General features: G+C 35.4%; 1 protein-coding gene across 1 annotated transcript in view; it reads left to right on the top strand.

Moving 5' to 3' along the window:
• Positions 1–1,691: 1,691 nt before the first annotated feature.
• LOC113518672 (protein jim lovell) overlaps positions 1,692–15,249 on the top strand; it is a 43,246-nt gene continuing 29,688 nt past the window's right edge. The window contains exon 1 of the mRNA XM_031908836.2: positions 1,692–2,789. Coding sequence (XP_031764696.1) covers positions 2,054–2,789 — 736 coding nt within the window. The 5' untranslated portion in view covers positions 1,692–2,053. The remainder of the gene's footprint in view (positions 2,790–15,249) is intronic.

Below are 15,249 nucleotides of genomic sequence, written 5' to 3'. Positions count from 1 at the left end.
ATTTATTTATATATTATATAATAATTATATTTTATTAAAATTAGTAGTTTACTTTTAAAATTAAAATAATAGATTTTGCCTATAGATGCCGGTGTTTTTATTTATTTTTTTATTTTTGTGAAATAAAGATTTTTGTTAAGCTTTTACAAGTTCTCTTCGTTACATACATATGGTGATTACGAATCTTTCGTTAACGTTTTCATTAATAAACCAACCATTGAAGTTGAAACTTACTAGTCTCAAAACCTATTACCGCCTTATTCATAAAAACGTCAAACCTCTTATAAACGTATTAGCTATTGAACTCTTTTGTCTCGTTCTTTTACACTAAGTCCCCAATTTGAAAGAAAGTGACAAAACAGTGTAATAGTTAAAGTAAATTTGTAGAATGTTTTGTTTTTTTATGTATAAGGAGATCAATTTGCGTCGCAAAATTTTAATTAATCATTGAAACTGTTGAAAGGCGCTCATTATCATTTACACCATACTGAACCAGCTGGAGAGACTGTGGGACTCTGTGACGTCATAGTGCCGTTTGTGTGTATAGCGACGGTTACCGCTTCCCACCAGGGGGCCCGTCCGTTTATTGCCATTCTAAGTAGCATTAAAAAAAACACACACACAAAGACATCCGTCTTCTTGGCTGTCGAAGACTTCCACGTTCACCATTTTTCTTAACGCGAATATTGTTAAGACATCCCAATACGTGTCAAAACATTTTATTTTATGTCATTATTTAGGTTTTTTTTTTTTTAACCAAAATACAACTCTTTAAAAAAGAATATTCATAATCGATTTATACTTATTTATTTATAACAAAGTAACGGAATACAAATTAGTACATTCATGAAATAAACGACATCTTTGTACTTCAATAACTACTTTGCATATTTAAATATTAGAAGAATAACGACTATGTATTTAAATTAATAAATTGACAGTTTTAACATTGAAAAGATTGCTTAAAATATAAAAAAGTATAAAAAAAAAATATTAAGGAAACTAGTTTTACTGCTACTACTCGTAATAGTATACTTAGGTAAGTACGTACAATATAAATCTAAAACAATACAAATTTTAGATAGTTATTTTCTACCACTAAAAATAAGGAGTGCTTAGATAGTGAAAATGGTACCAGATATTTAAAGTTAGTTAAGTTTAAAATACCAGTGTAGCTAAGTATTACCTATAGGTTCACAATTACTTACACAAGTTACAACAAGTAGGTATCACTGAGCGCCATTGTCTATTTTGACTCAATAAAATGTAGGACAGAGACTATATCGAATAAGATGGAGTTCAAGTCCTCGCTACCTAGTAATAAGTATATAGCTACCTATAGTAAATTATTGTCAATCTTGATCAGACTGTATACAAACTTGTTGATGGAACTTTTGCCTCTAATTATGGTAACATTGTACTGTATAGATAGATAAAAGAGCAAACTGTAGGTATCCAAAAATTACATACTGCGTAGGAGGCGTCACATATGTAGGTATTTGAGTAATGTGACACATGTGTGGTACGGGTGACGCTGTAGGGGGGGTGCAGGGGGCGGAGGGGCCCAGCGCGGCGCGTGTATGTGTGGCCGGGGCGGGGCCGGGGGCGGGCCCCACACCGGCGCGGGCGGCCACTGCCCGCCGACCGCACGCTGACTGCCGATCCGATATTCGGCATTCGCGCGACACCGCCGACCCGCGCGCCTGTCTCGTCAGTTCATTCCGTGCTCGTGAGCCGCCCGCGATACACGTTCGCGTCGTTCGCGCACCCGTCGCTACCCTCGACGCGGCAACTAAACATAGTGTGCTGTGCAGTGCTTATAAAACTTGTACTCATCTGTGACACTGTGCCTTTGGACACGAATAGACATAGGGAAAAATTTGTGGAGTTGTGCGATACGAAGATTGCGGTCCGGCGGGAAGGCGATTCTTTGAGCGACGAAAGGGTTGGAGTGCGGGGTGCGAAGCGGGCGGAGGGCGGCGCGAGGCCGCGCAAGCGCCCGCCAGTAGGCCGCGCCGCGGCTCCGACACACGCGTTGATACCGGCGCGCGCGATGGACGACAAGCCGACCGCCGTCGGCGGCGAGGAGCACTACAGCCTGCGCTGGAACAACCACCAAGCACATCTGCTACGCTCCTTTGAAGCACTTCTACATGCGGAAACTCTAGTCGATGTCACCCTGGTATGCGCCGAGCGCCGCGTCCGGGCCCACAAAGTGCTTCTTGGCGCGTGCAGCCCTCTATTTCGGCGAATATTCAGCGAGAATCCGTGCAAGCATCCTGTGATCGTGTTAAAAGACTTCCAAGGATGGGAAGTGCAAGCGGTAGTTGACTTTATGTACCGTGGAGAAGTTTCTGTAGCTCAGGAACAGCTGGGAACTGTTATTAAAGCAGGAGAATCACTACAGGTGCGAGGGCTGGCTGATCAGGATCGTGAGGAGCGTTCTCCTCCTCCTACCCCGCTGGCGAGAAGCCCAGTCCAGACGACACCACCAGCGCCGTCCCCGCCAGTGAGCCCAGCGAGCCCACAGCCGCGACGCAAGCAGGCTCGTCCACGTCGCCGCTCAGGAGAATCAGATACGCCAGAGAATTTGTCGATGCGCCGATCCCCCAGCGGTGGGCTGAAAGCGGTGCGCTTGGCGAGGCCCAGGTCGCCACCAAAACAAGAACAAAGTGATGAACAAGAGGCGGAAGTACCACCGCCACCGCGAATGTTTCCACCACATCAGGATATGTTCCCACCAGTGCCACCAGCTGCTGTGTCTGCTCTATCTCTGACCCCACCACACAGTAAGTACCTTTATTTATATTTTATCTCAATATTGTAGGTAGGCATCGATGTCAAAAAAAAATTTTATTACCAATGTGAATTGTACGGTTTCCAAAATGCTCACTTATCAGTGGACATTTTAAATTTATTTTCATTGACAACTTAAATATGAGCAAGAAGCAAATATTCCACTAAATTAATTAAATTAATGAGAAGTTAATCAATATATTTAATAAAATAATTACGGGTTACTAATGTGTCATGCTTATGCGTATATATAATGAATAAATAGAAAATATAAGGAAGCAACACGTCGCATGTGTTCTGACATCATAGGAAGCATGACTACTTGACTTGAATTCATTTTATGCAAATAAATACTAATAATATTATTCTAGTAGATACATCATACGTTACGTAGATCTTGCTTTATTGTACGCAAACATAGTACTACACAAGTTTTAACTGAAAAAAACAAAGGTCGATATCAATGTCGTTGTGGATCAATAAATAATTACCAAGTAAACAAATAATTACTACAAAAAATTGGCCTTCATAACTCATTGTCAAATTATAGACACAAATTAATTTTACTCAATTCTAAGATGCGTCTCACAGATTTTAAATCGCAACGTACAACTTCTCGAATTGTGCTACAAGATTTCTTAAACTACCTGATTCATTAATTCGTGTTTAATTTATTCTAATTACATTCGTATGATAATCGTACGTAACATACATCGGTGCCTATTACAAAATTATTGTTGGTTATTACAGTCGAGCTGACTCGCGGCAAGTCATTAAAGGATCCGTTAGATAGTCATCGTTTTAGTCTTATCGATTCCATAAATCGCATGCATGGGATTCGATTAGCGACCGATACGCAATGTTAACCGGAACCTCTCTCGGATAAATTAAGATCACCTATTCATGCGTCGGGTGCATTATCTATTCTATCGCGTGAAAGGTTTTAACTTCGAGTCCATTAACATAGCATGTCGCAAACGTTCCCCGTAAAATATTATTTTATATGGCGGCGGTGGCACCCCGTTTCATCTTACCAGTGTATCGTCTCAATAAACGTGTGTCAGTGTAAATTTTACACCTCAATAATTATTGCTTGCGGATCTCCGCGCATGAAAGAGGAAGCAATTCCAGCAGTCATCTTGTTTTACGAGCCCTTTTCGATTTGTGGACATGTTTATAGAGGAAACGACTGGCCTTCTGATGGACTAATTTAAAGAAACTTAAGATAAAGTTATAATTTAATTCAGAATCGTTTTAAATTACTGAAAAGATTTCAAATAAAATTCTTTGAGAACATAAAATAAACATGTCATATTACATTATCTAACAAAAAATAAAATTGGTCAACAAAATTTCGTAAAAATACAAATAAAAAAATCCAATGAAAATATGTAAAGAAATATTTATACAGGATAATCATAAAATAACCCATTATTGATTCTAAAGATATAAAAAATATTAATTAATAGAAAAATAAATGCAAAGATATCTGTATCTAATATCAATAAAACTAAATGTTTTAATGTGAACCGAATAAAAACATAATCACCTCATGAAATAAATTACCTACTCTCCCAACCAAAACGTGACATCGTATGTAATCAATTTCAAAACAAAACCAGATCGTTGGGAAATTACGGTCTAAACGTATTTTATACAACAGGCCTAAAGCCTCAGCTCGGTATTAGTTCAAGGAGTGGTTTTATACATCAATTTCGTTTTATTGTTTCCTCAGTTTCGCGTATGTGCCGAGTGCTTGATTACACCATAATAGTCGTAGGTTGTAATGAAGGGTTGCACGCATTCGTGAGACGTGCGTGGGGGAACTAAATAAATAAATACACTAGGGGAGTTCTCGACGTTTCCACAATTGTCATTTCATTTTCAAATCATATTTTAAATTGGCCTAACTCAAATCCTAACCCTCGTTTAATTTTATGCCTGTTTTTTTTTAGTTTTGCCTTTCTACACATTTCCAAGCTTTCAAAAGATCCACTTTATTTGCATTAAGAATTTTTAGATGCCTTGACCGAAGTTTATTATAAGTGTTCAGTTTATTGTTTCCTCTATCTCCGTGTGTGATGAGAGCACGATTATGGTTAATAATGGTGCGTAAATGTAATGAGGGGTTAGAAGACTACTGGTAATGAACGAACGTCGGGATAACTTCCTTATTGTGCTCACTTGAAGTTGTCAAGCGATTCCAAATTCTATTTTCTTATTTGTTGGATCCTACTTTCTCATAATAGTATTAACAATTCTCATTATATTGTAAAGATTGAAATGCACCGCTAAGTGAATTTAAAATTACTATTGTTTATCAGTTATGTAAGAATTGGAGCATTCAATTACCACAGTTTATGAAGCAGCATACGAAGATTAATTCTAAAATTATTTAAAGTGAAACCGAGTCAATGCCGTCATCTTTATCCATAATAATAAACCAATCTGTATTCATGATTTATTGATTCATGAACATAACGTCACTGTCTAGAGAAACAATAAAATTAGTAATTACGTGAAAATAAATGTCGTGTCATTAGTAGCAAAAGAAGTAATACAGTCATCACAATAAAGAAATGTATCTAAATGAATAGTTAATATTCCTGTTGGTAGCAACTGTATAAGTAGCGATCTATTGTTCATATAGTGTTCGAACACGCGAGGCCGTATACCATCAGCCACATGACCTTCAAGGGTGACATAAAAAAGGGAAAACCGCTACCAACGACATTGGCACGAAGAGCTAGATTCTGTGCGCACACGCAAAGGAAGATCTTATGCGCCGTTTCAGCCGCGTCTAATTGATATTTTTCACATTGTTTTTTTTATCTTCAAATAGTATGTTATCTAATATTATTATTATATCAATGATACAATTGTTTCGACTCCTTTCAATTGTGTCATTACCAGTTTGTATCGAGTATACATCACAATTTATGACACTGTTTAGTTTAATTCAATGAAATATAAAAACAATAATAAGTTACAAAATACATGTAAACGAGCTACGATACAATCCATTGTTCTACAAAGATAGTCGATAGTTCATTGAAGTGACAGTTAATCTATTTTGATACTTAACTTTATTCTTGATTCAACTTTGGCATTGCGGCATTGATTCAGCCGTAAGCAATGTTTATGCCAATGTTTTTTGTCATAAACATTGAACAGAATAACTCCAAGTTGCATAAAAAATAATATAAAACATGACAAATAAACTGACGGTTTGCCCAATAAAAAGTATTAATCATCGTTTATATTCAATAACAGTACCACGGACATTAATACCCAAGGTACTCTTCATGTGTGCTATTTCTGCAGTTTAAGTTATGCTACCATACTCTATTCATAATTTCACTGCTATATCCCACCCTTCCAACTGAACCACTATGAATGCATAGTTGCTTAGCAGTAAAAAGGCAAATGGAACGAAGGTCCATATATAGACGAATTTAGTAGATATAAAGTTGTCCACTGATTCTTTGAAACTTTGAACTACTAATGTTTTATTCAAAATTTATTTAATGTAATCGATAAAGGGAGTGCATGCATTTTAAAATGTCTCAACTATTGCTCTTAGATAAGCCATTAAGCTAAGTCTAAGATTGAGACGTCTAAGTAGCTTGAAAACGTTAGCAGTTGCATTAATTATCCCTCAAGCTTAAATAAATCCGTAACCATGATCTCTTTATAGAGTAAAGAGAATCAAATTGATATATAAGTACTTACAGCTGTTTTTTTTTTATAAGTGTTAATGAAATGGTAACCCGCCTGCACTATTGTTAGAGATGCTGAAAGTAGGTCCGGTCCATTGACCCATTGTTGTCAGAAGGAACCCCGTGGAAGTCGACTTAATGGAGTGTACAACTAGCTATGGTCCCCATTAGATTCCATTACTAACAATCCTTTTCCCCGACTTACGACGGTTGGTGTCATAATTTATTAAATTGACAATCCAGTTACTCTAAAATTTTAAACATTTTATATGATTAAGTAACATACTTTAAGATATATATCGAATATATGATAATTTCCAGTATATAGCTAAATTTTATTATCATAAGCCTCCCCATTGGGGGGTTTTGCCAGTATTGCAACGCTTGACAAGCCGTTTGGCAACTTGAATTAGGCTTTAAAAATGTTTTAAGGGAGACGCTGCTGCCCATCCCTCGCCCTCCCTTAATCGACTCTTACGAAACACACGGGAAAGGAAAGGGTTGCCTTTTCTATGCCGAGACTACACGGCACCTAATATATTACACTAAGTAATCTATTATTAACATTTACATCTATTAAAAATATTACTTCTGTAGAACTTAAATCCATTAATCCTTCTCCTTTAATATTCAATCTGCAAATGCACAAAATTCTCGTAAACAAAATAACGAGACCTTATAAGCACTTATACTAGTAGATGTTTCAATAGTAAGTGTATACTAATAACTAATTGGCATATCCTGTATTAAGACATACTTATACAGCTTAATTTAACAGCCGGAAGATAATTTACGCATAGCTCGATACATAAGTAATTTTCTTATTTATAAAACACACTTTAGGTGTGATTAGTCGAAATATAGCTACGTAAAAAGTACCTTTTCTACCAGTTATTCCACGAAAAGATTCAGCTATTTCAGAAAAATAACCTTTCCTGTATTCTACAATTAAAATACTTTATAACTTAACTGTGTCATTATATTATTATATATTATTTGTCAATATATTATTATGGCTACTATAGCCATAATTACCAAAAATAAAACAAGTTTCATTTTTTTCTATACTAGCGAGCAATCCCGCCTTCTCATGGCTTTTTTGTAAATAAAATGCAGCTCATGTAGTCGCTGATAACTGATAATGTAGCTTTCTATAAATGATTTTTTTAAATCGATTAAGTACTTTTAGGTTTATCTGTTACAAACAAACATACAAAAAAATCAAAACTTTCCTTTTTATAATATTAATTCAAATTTAGTATAGGTATATCTATTAAAAGAAACTTTTCGAAACACCCACTTGAATCTCAGTTGTGTTTTTAAAAGAAGTCGATGAACTCGTGATATTTGTATCGAATATAAATTTATTTTTATATTTTGATGTAAAGTGCAATTCCAATTACCGGTTCTGTAATCGATTTTCTAATATTTTTTGCTATTTTTTTTTTTATTAATAGACAACATTATAATAAATCAAGTACGTCAACAGCATATGTTTATACGTGTAAATATGATAACAAAAGGTTATAAAAACAGGCATTCATCATATAATTAATTGTCTATGGCCATGTCCCGCGTTTTTACGTCTTCATGTGGAACCTACACAAGGATGACAGCTACAAGTAGTCGCGTATCGTGTATACAATATAAATAGGTATCTACTTTCATAAAACCCGACCATTCGACCTACTTTTATATCTTCAATCTCAATGATATTTTAAAGAAATATCCTTAGATCCAGTGCTCTAGAAATATGCTACCAACTAGATGTAGTGGCAAAATTATTATGTGCCTAATAAATACGCCGTCATACTGTTAATAATACAGAGTGTTTATCCTTTTAATTGGTCTATTTTCTCATACTATTTTAAATGAATTTTTAATAAATATTATCTATTCACAGCCTCAAAACCTATAAAATTTTTATTACTTGTAAGAAAGTACTTATTTATTAAATTATATTAATATTTATTGATAGAAGGGGAATTTATAATTTTAATCTAGATATGAGTTACGTACATGTAATATTTTAATTATAGATATATTTAATAACGGACGCCTTGTATTTAATTTCTTCGAAATAAATAAACATACAAGTAAATTTTGCTTCACAAAAAAAATCACTTAGATCGTGACAAAATTAATGTTGACTCACTTTGACACGCTAATCGTAATCTCCCTGTTCTGATTTTAAAACGAATAAAACATAACGACAGACAGTGAGATGATTTGAAACAATAGATTTGAAATATTTGAATTCAGAACGTGAAATTGTATTTCAAATATAGAAACACTATGGTAGTAATCTTATTAGCACAAAATTTTTAACATATGTAGTTTTTGGCTGATGGCTTCTAGCCAAAGCCAAATAAATAAAAAAAGCACTATGGTAGAAGTATAAATATGAATAATTTCTACCTATAAAAAAGAACAGCATGGTGACATCGTAATGTTACTACGTTTAATTCTAACAAAATTAATTTAATTCCAACACGGTATTGATTACAATATGAGTTGTCAAAATCGCGTCTTGTTAAATTCTAATTGTCAAAATTACCTAAATGACTAAGATGTTACTTAACATACGCACAAAAATATACCCATATTTATTACCGGAACCCAGTAATACAAAACACATTACCTCGCTATAGCGTACAGTTAGTAAATACATAGAATAATGATCCGGTCAGTATTATAAGCAGGAACCCTCAGTATAGTGACACAATTTGTATGGCGTGAGACAATAAGTGGGTAGAAGAAAATACTTCTGTCTCGTAAGCGGAGACTTAAAACATGCAGTGCGAAAATCTAAAAGTTAAAAATATGCGTTAATTAAAATATCCTCCTATTGGAAGTCACTCAGACAGTCGTTATTATAAACTTTATAACCTCCTTGGCGTATACACGATGCTTGACATATAATATCTCAAATTTGAATCTCAATTGAGACATTTATACAAAAACTTTTCAACGATGGCTCATGTCTAAAATATGGGTTTTGTAGTTTATGCTCCAAATGTTGGCTGTCTAGGTTTTAAGTACCCTAGCTTGCTTTATCCTCATGCGTTGCCATTTGGGGAACATTTTTTTAAACTTTCAATCTAATTTTTTTTAACTACCTATATGCAGCTTAATATACTGTAAAAATTTCATCACAATCAGTAGGGATGATTTTATTTAAAATACTACCACACAAATGGATAAATCGATAAACACACAAACTTTTAAAATGCTTTATAAGAGACTGAAATCAATGCGATAATTTTGGTAAACTATGATAATTTACCTTTACATTTATTTATTATTTATTTATTTGTAATAATATATCTCGTGATCAAGGTCGGTGTAACCCGGTCGAAACATCGAGATAACCCAGGTAAAATAACATAGTTTACCTAAATAATAATGTTAATTTCATTCTATTATAAACCATAAAACAAGTAACGCGAAAGTCTAAAAGTTAATGTTTTTTTCGTTTCGGTATTGAAAGACTGCAAATCCCGTAAACTTCATTTTTTAAATATTCAATGTACCGCTTTGTTTCGTAACGATTTATATAAAAAGATAATGACCTTTATGTGTTATTATGACTATGATAAAAATATAAATCTATGCTCATTTAAATTGTTCAATGTAATTAATAAGTAGGTACACGTGTCGAGTCCCATGTGCTGGACATGGGCGCCGTAAAAACATCTTACGTATTAGGGATCAGCAATAAACATCTACAACCGTTCTTGTATAACATTGTGTGTGTACAATTTCTAGTTTTTAATTTGCTGTATGCCGCATTATGTTTTTATTTTATATGCTACATTCATACAATTATTAAATAAAAAATCTTTCTAATATTATGAATATGAGTGACCTTATTTCTTTATTAATTTCTTGTGGCAATATTTATTTATGCATTTACACTTTATCGCACCACTTATAAAATAATAAATACAGTAAATTTTTAATGAGAAGTGATACAAAAATCGGCCTTATCGCTAAGGAATCTCTTCCAGACAACAGTGCCCTAATGTTTGGTTGAAATTTTTCAATTATTTATTAATTAGTTAATCGTTATGAGATGTAATATATAGTATTTGTGATACAAAAGGACATAACATTATTATTTATACTGTTTACATGAAGTCGCAGGCACAGCTAGTATAACTTCCGATTCAATCGATATTACTAATGTAATAATCAATAAACAGTAAAATATTTTACAACACAACCGACCACAGATCTAATTTTACTCGATAAGAAAGTGAAACCCATTTCCTTATTCTAGTAATAGATTAAATACGTATAACTTCAGACGTATAGGTGACTGCAATTTTATTGAGTTATGAATGAGCTGTTATTTGCATATATATTTACATATTTTAACACCATATATCCTGTAGTTTCTTCTTCTTCTTTTTTAAAATATGGCTTCCACCGTAGAAGCAACGGTGATTTTCTGCCAATGTCAGGGTTAGAGAAGACTCCGTGAATTTTATATTATGACATTTTTCAGTAATGATCGTTCAGTTGAGTTCTCTGGAAAGGAGGACAACACAAAATATGTTATATACATGCAAAGGAAAAATAAATTTAATATGATATGTGTGTATGAGTGTATTATAGCAAAGACAATACGCGGAAGGAATGAAAAGACGAGAAGTGTAAAGAGTGACATATACTTATATTTTAAATTTTTATATTATTAGTACATATAAATTTGGCCAGTACCTTAACCAAAGGAGAGTGGACTAAGGTAAGAAGGAATGGAATATTTACAGGACGTGGAAAGGTACGAGGCAACAGGTCATAGAGGGGAAGGGTCAATTTGGGGCATTCAAAAAATAGGTGCTCTAACGTTCCTTCCGCTAAGCCACATTCGCACAGAGAGTGATCTTGGATTCGGATTTTGTATAAAAATACGGGTGTGCAGACATGTCCCAAACGTAGGCGGCATATAACTGATGTAACCCACTTATCTAAGTTTCGTTGAGTAGCAAACCATGGTTTTATAGGGATGAAGGGCTGGATATTACCATAATACTTGCCTTTAGATTGTCTAGTTTTTTGCCACAAGTTATCCCAAGCCTCTAACATGTGTGGATTAGCCTGACAACGTAGATCTCGAGTGAAATAAAAATTGTAATTATTACCATGTTGGATAGCATTTTTGGCCCAAGAGTCTACTGTTTCATTCCCAATAATTCCTGAATGACTAGGAATCCACGCAATGGTAACATTAATACCGGACTTATAGCACCTATGTAAAATTTGTTTAGTTTGCAAAGTTATGTAAAAGTTTTCTTTGGATTTAAAAGGTAGTTTTAAAATATCTTGTAAACAGCTTAGGGAGTCCGAAAGAATGAGGGTTTTGTTTAATTTATGTGTTTCTACATAGGACACTGCTTCCATAATAGCTATGGATTCACCAGTAAATGTTGAGGATGAAGGAGAACATTTGAAGTTGAGGACAACGTTATATTTTGGGATCCATACAGCGGCTCCAACATGATCTGATTTGTCAGTTTTAGAAGCATCTGTAAACATCAGAAGCCAGTCGTGCCATGTTTCCGCGACAATAGCGTTAAACTTTTGATTAGCAAAAGGTGAATGTTTTACTAATCCAAAATCTAGAATTACATTAGGACGATAAATTAGAGAATCATAATCAAATTCGAAAAGAGGGTTACGGTCTATTTTTTTAATAAGTGAGATCGGGTTTTTGTACTTGGTAAAGCTCTTAAGGATGGGAGGGGGTTCTTTATGGGTCCAGTAACTTGATAGGCTTATTTGTTCTGAGAGAGACTCTAAGATAGGAAGGAGAGGATGGGAGTTATATTGGGCAATATTGAGGTAAAAGCGGTCTGAGAGATATTGTCTACGTAGATGGAGAGGGGGATCTAGACATTCGACTTGCAGAGCGTTTGCTGGAGATGACTTCATTGCACCAATAATTATACGTAAGCACCTAGTTTGAACTCTGTCAAATTTAGCTAGAGCAATTTTGTTGCAAGGTTCTAACAGAAATGAGCCATAGTCTAAGTGACTTCGGATAATAGCATTATATAAGAGTTTTTGGCTATATGGATGAGAACCCCAACGTACACCAGAAAGGGCTTTTAAGATATTAATACTACTTTCGCATTTATTTACTACGTAGCTTAAATGATGCAGGCCTGTTAATTTTGAGTCCAGGATAACACCCAAAAATTTTACTTTATCTTGTACTAAGATAGGTTCATTATTTAGAGAGAGTTCAATAACGGGGATTTGTCTCTTGCGGCTAAAAACGACCGCTGAGCACTTTGGTATAGAAAGTGTTAGCCCATGATCATCTAGCCACTGATTGAGGTAATATAACGCGGAATTTAGGCGGGAAGAGGAGTCAGAAAAGGAATCTGAGGCGATATACATAGCAATGTCATCCGCATATTGTAGGATTTTGCAGAAACAAGTAACAGAGGATTCAAGGTCAGATGTATAGATATTATATAAAAGGGGACTAAGGACAGAGCCCTGTGGGAGACCTTTCCAGACCAGTCTTGAAGGAAAAAGAGAGCCATTAACACGCAAGGAAATCGATCTAGCCATTAAGAGATTACATATGATAGTAGTCAGTCTCACAGGAATACTCAGATTTTGCAGCTTTTGCCTGAGTATTGGAAGCTGGACATTGTCATACGCAGACGAGATATCAAGGAAAATTGCTATGAGGTGTTCATTGCAGGAGAAAGCAAGGCGTATTTCCGAAATAAGGACACTAAGGCTATCTGTAGTACCCATGCCACGTCTAAATCCAAATTGTAATTTGGATAATAAACCTTTACTTTCTAAAATCCATTCAAGTCTATGTTTAATGAGAATTTCTAGAATTTTTGCCAAGGCCGAAGATAGGGCAATCGGTCTGTAAGAATTTGGATCGTTAGGATCTTTTTGGGGTTTTAAGATGGGAACTATAATTTGGGATTTCCAAGATTCAGGTACTATTCCAGATAAGAAGACACAATTAATAATATCCAGAAAGTATTTTTTACCTGACATGGGTAGATTACATATAAAAGAATATGGGATGCCGTCAATTCCTGGAGAGGAGTCATGGAGATGATCAAGGGCACAAATCAATTCTGGTAACGAGAATGGTTCATCCATTCTGTCACCACTAGAAGTTGGAGGAGTTGCATAAGGAAGGGAATCTTCTGAGGGGACAAAAGGTGGAGCAAGCCTATCAAAAAAAGCATCTACCCATAACGAGGGATCATTCGATGTTAAATTATGATTAATAGTTCCATTGCGAAATGAATTGATTTTATTCCATACAAGAGAGGGGGAGGCTCTTGGAGATAAGGATTCACAAAACCTATGCCATCCTGAAGATTTTTTCTTGGAGAGTAGTCTCTTTGTGCGAGCAGCTATCTTACGATAGGAGAGGTAATTATCCATCGTCAAGTTTGATAAATAAGTTCTTTCAGCCTCTTTTCGCAGCTTGACACTATTTGTACACTCAGAGTCCCACCAAGGGGGGGACGGGAGTTTGTTAAGAGTAGAATTTTTACGGGGGATCGAATCATTAGCTGCTGATGTTAAAAAAGTAACAAAATTATTGTAGGTTTCATGAAAATTATTTATACTTATGGCAGGGAGGGAACAAAATTTATTTTCTAAAAGACTGGAGAATTTATGCCAATCAGCTTTATCTGTTTTATATTTTAGAAGTGGACTGGGGACAGACGTAGGTTTGGAATAAGTATTATAGAATGTAATTAAGATAGGAATATGGTCACTACCATATGAATTAGGTAGGACTTGCCATGTAAGTTTAGTGACTAGGGTAGGGGATGCAAGTGTTAAATCAGGACAGCTGGGGTTTTGAAGAGGGGATACTCTACGGGTACTAGATCCATCATTCAGCACGCAGAGGTCAATGTCGTCGAGTAGATCTAACAAGTATGTAGAAACTGTGTCAGTGGATTGTGAGCCCCATAATGTGTGATGGCAGTTAAAATCTCCCATGATAATAAAAGGAGGACAGAGAGTCGATAGGAGTGACTGAAGTTCAGAGAGTATGGATTGATTTGGATGAGGGATATAAATAGAGACTAAGGTAATACCAAAGGTTTTGACTGCTACTATTTGAAATTCTGGACTGTGTGAGGGGATGGGGATTTGGGAGAATGTAGTAGATTTTGTAACCAGAAGAGCGGAACCCGCCCATCCGTCGGCTCTGTCATCCCGGAGGCATGAGTAGCCAGGCACTCTGAATGTAGTGCCAGGTCTTAACCATGTCTCCGAGATGGCAAATGCCACTGGTTTAAATTTATTGAGTAAATATATAAGATCATGTTTTTTATTTAAGATACTCCTAGTATTCCATTGTAGGAGGTTTAGGGTCATTTTTTAAGAAGGAGGAGAGGAGGAGCTGCAGTAATTGTTGGACATTGTTCGGTAATGCATCTGAAAATTTTGATATAATGTTAATGAGGGTACAAACAAGAAGTTCCACAAGATTGTCATTTGGGGTAGGGAGAGGAGTTGTTTCCTCATATTTTTGTTGGCCTATAGCAGCACAACCTTTAGGTTGAGAGGATTTGGGTGTCTGAGTAATATTATTATGTGCAGATATGTCATACGATTTACCCATGGGGGGACGAGGTCGGGGAGTTAAAAGGACTGTTTCACGATATGATTTTCTGGGTGATGAGGATGGAGATGATGTAACTGAGAATTGATAGTTTAGAGGATG

The sequence above is a fragment of the Galleria mellonella genome, unplaced genomic scaffold, assembly GCF_026898425.1.
Source record: "Galleria mellonella isolate WM207_F2 unplaced genomic scaffold, CSIRO_AGI_GalMel_v1 utg56, whole genome shotgun sequence".
Taxonomy (NCBI): Eukaryota; Metazoa; Arthropoda; class Insecta; order Lepidoptera; family Pyralidae; genus Galleria; species Galleria mellonella.
Note: the sequence above shows the minus strand (reverse complement) of the source record. Positions and strands in the feature narration are given on the sequence as shown.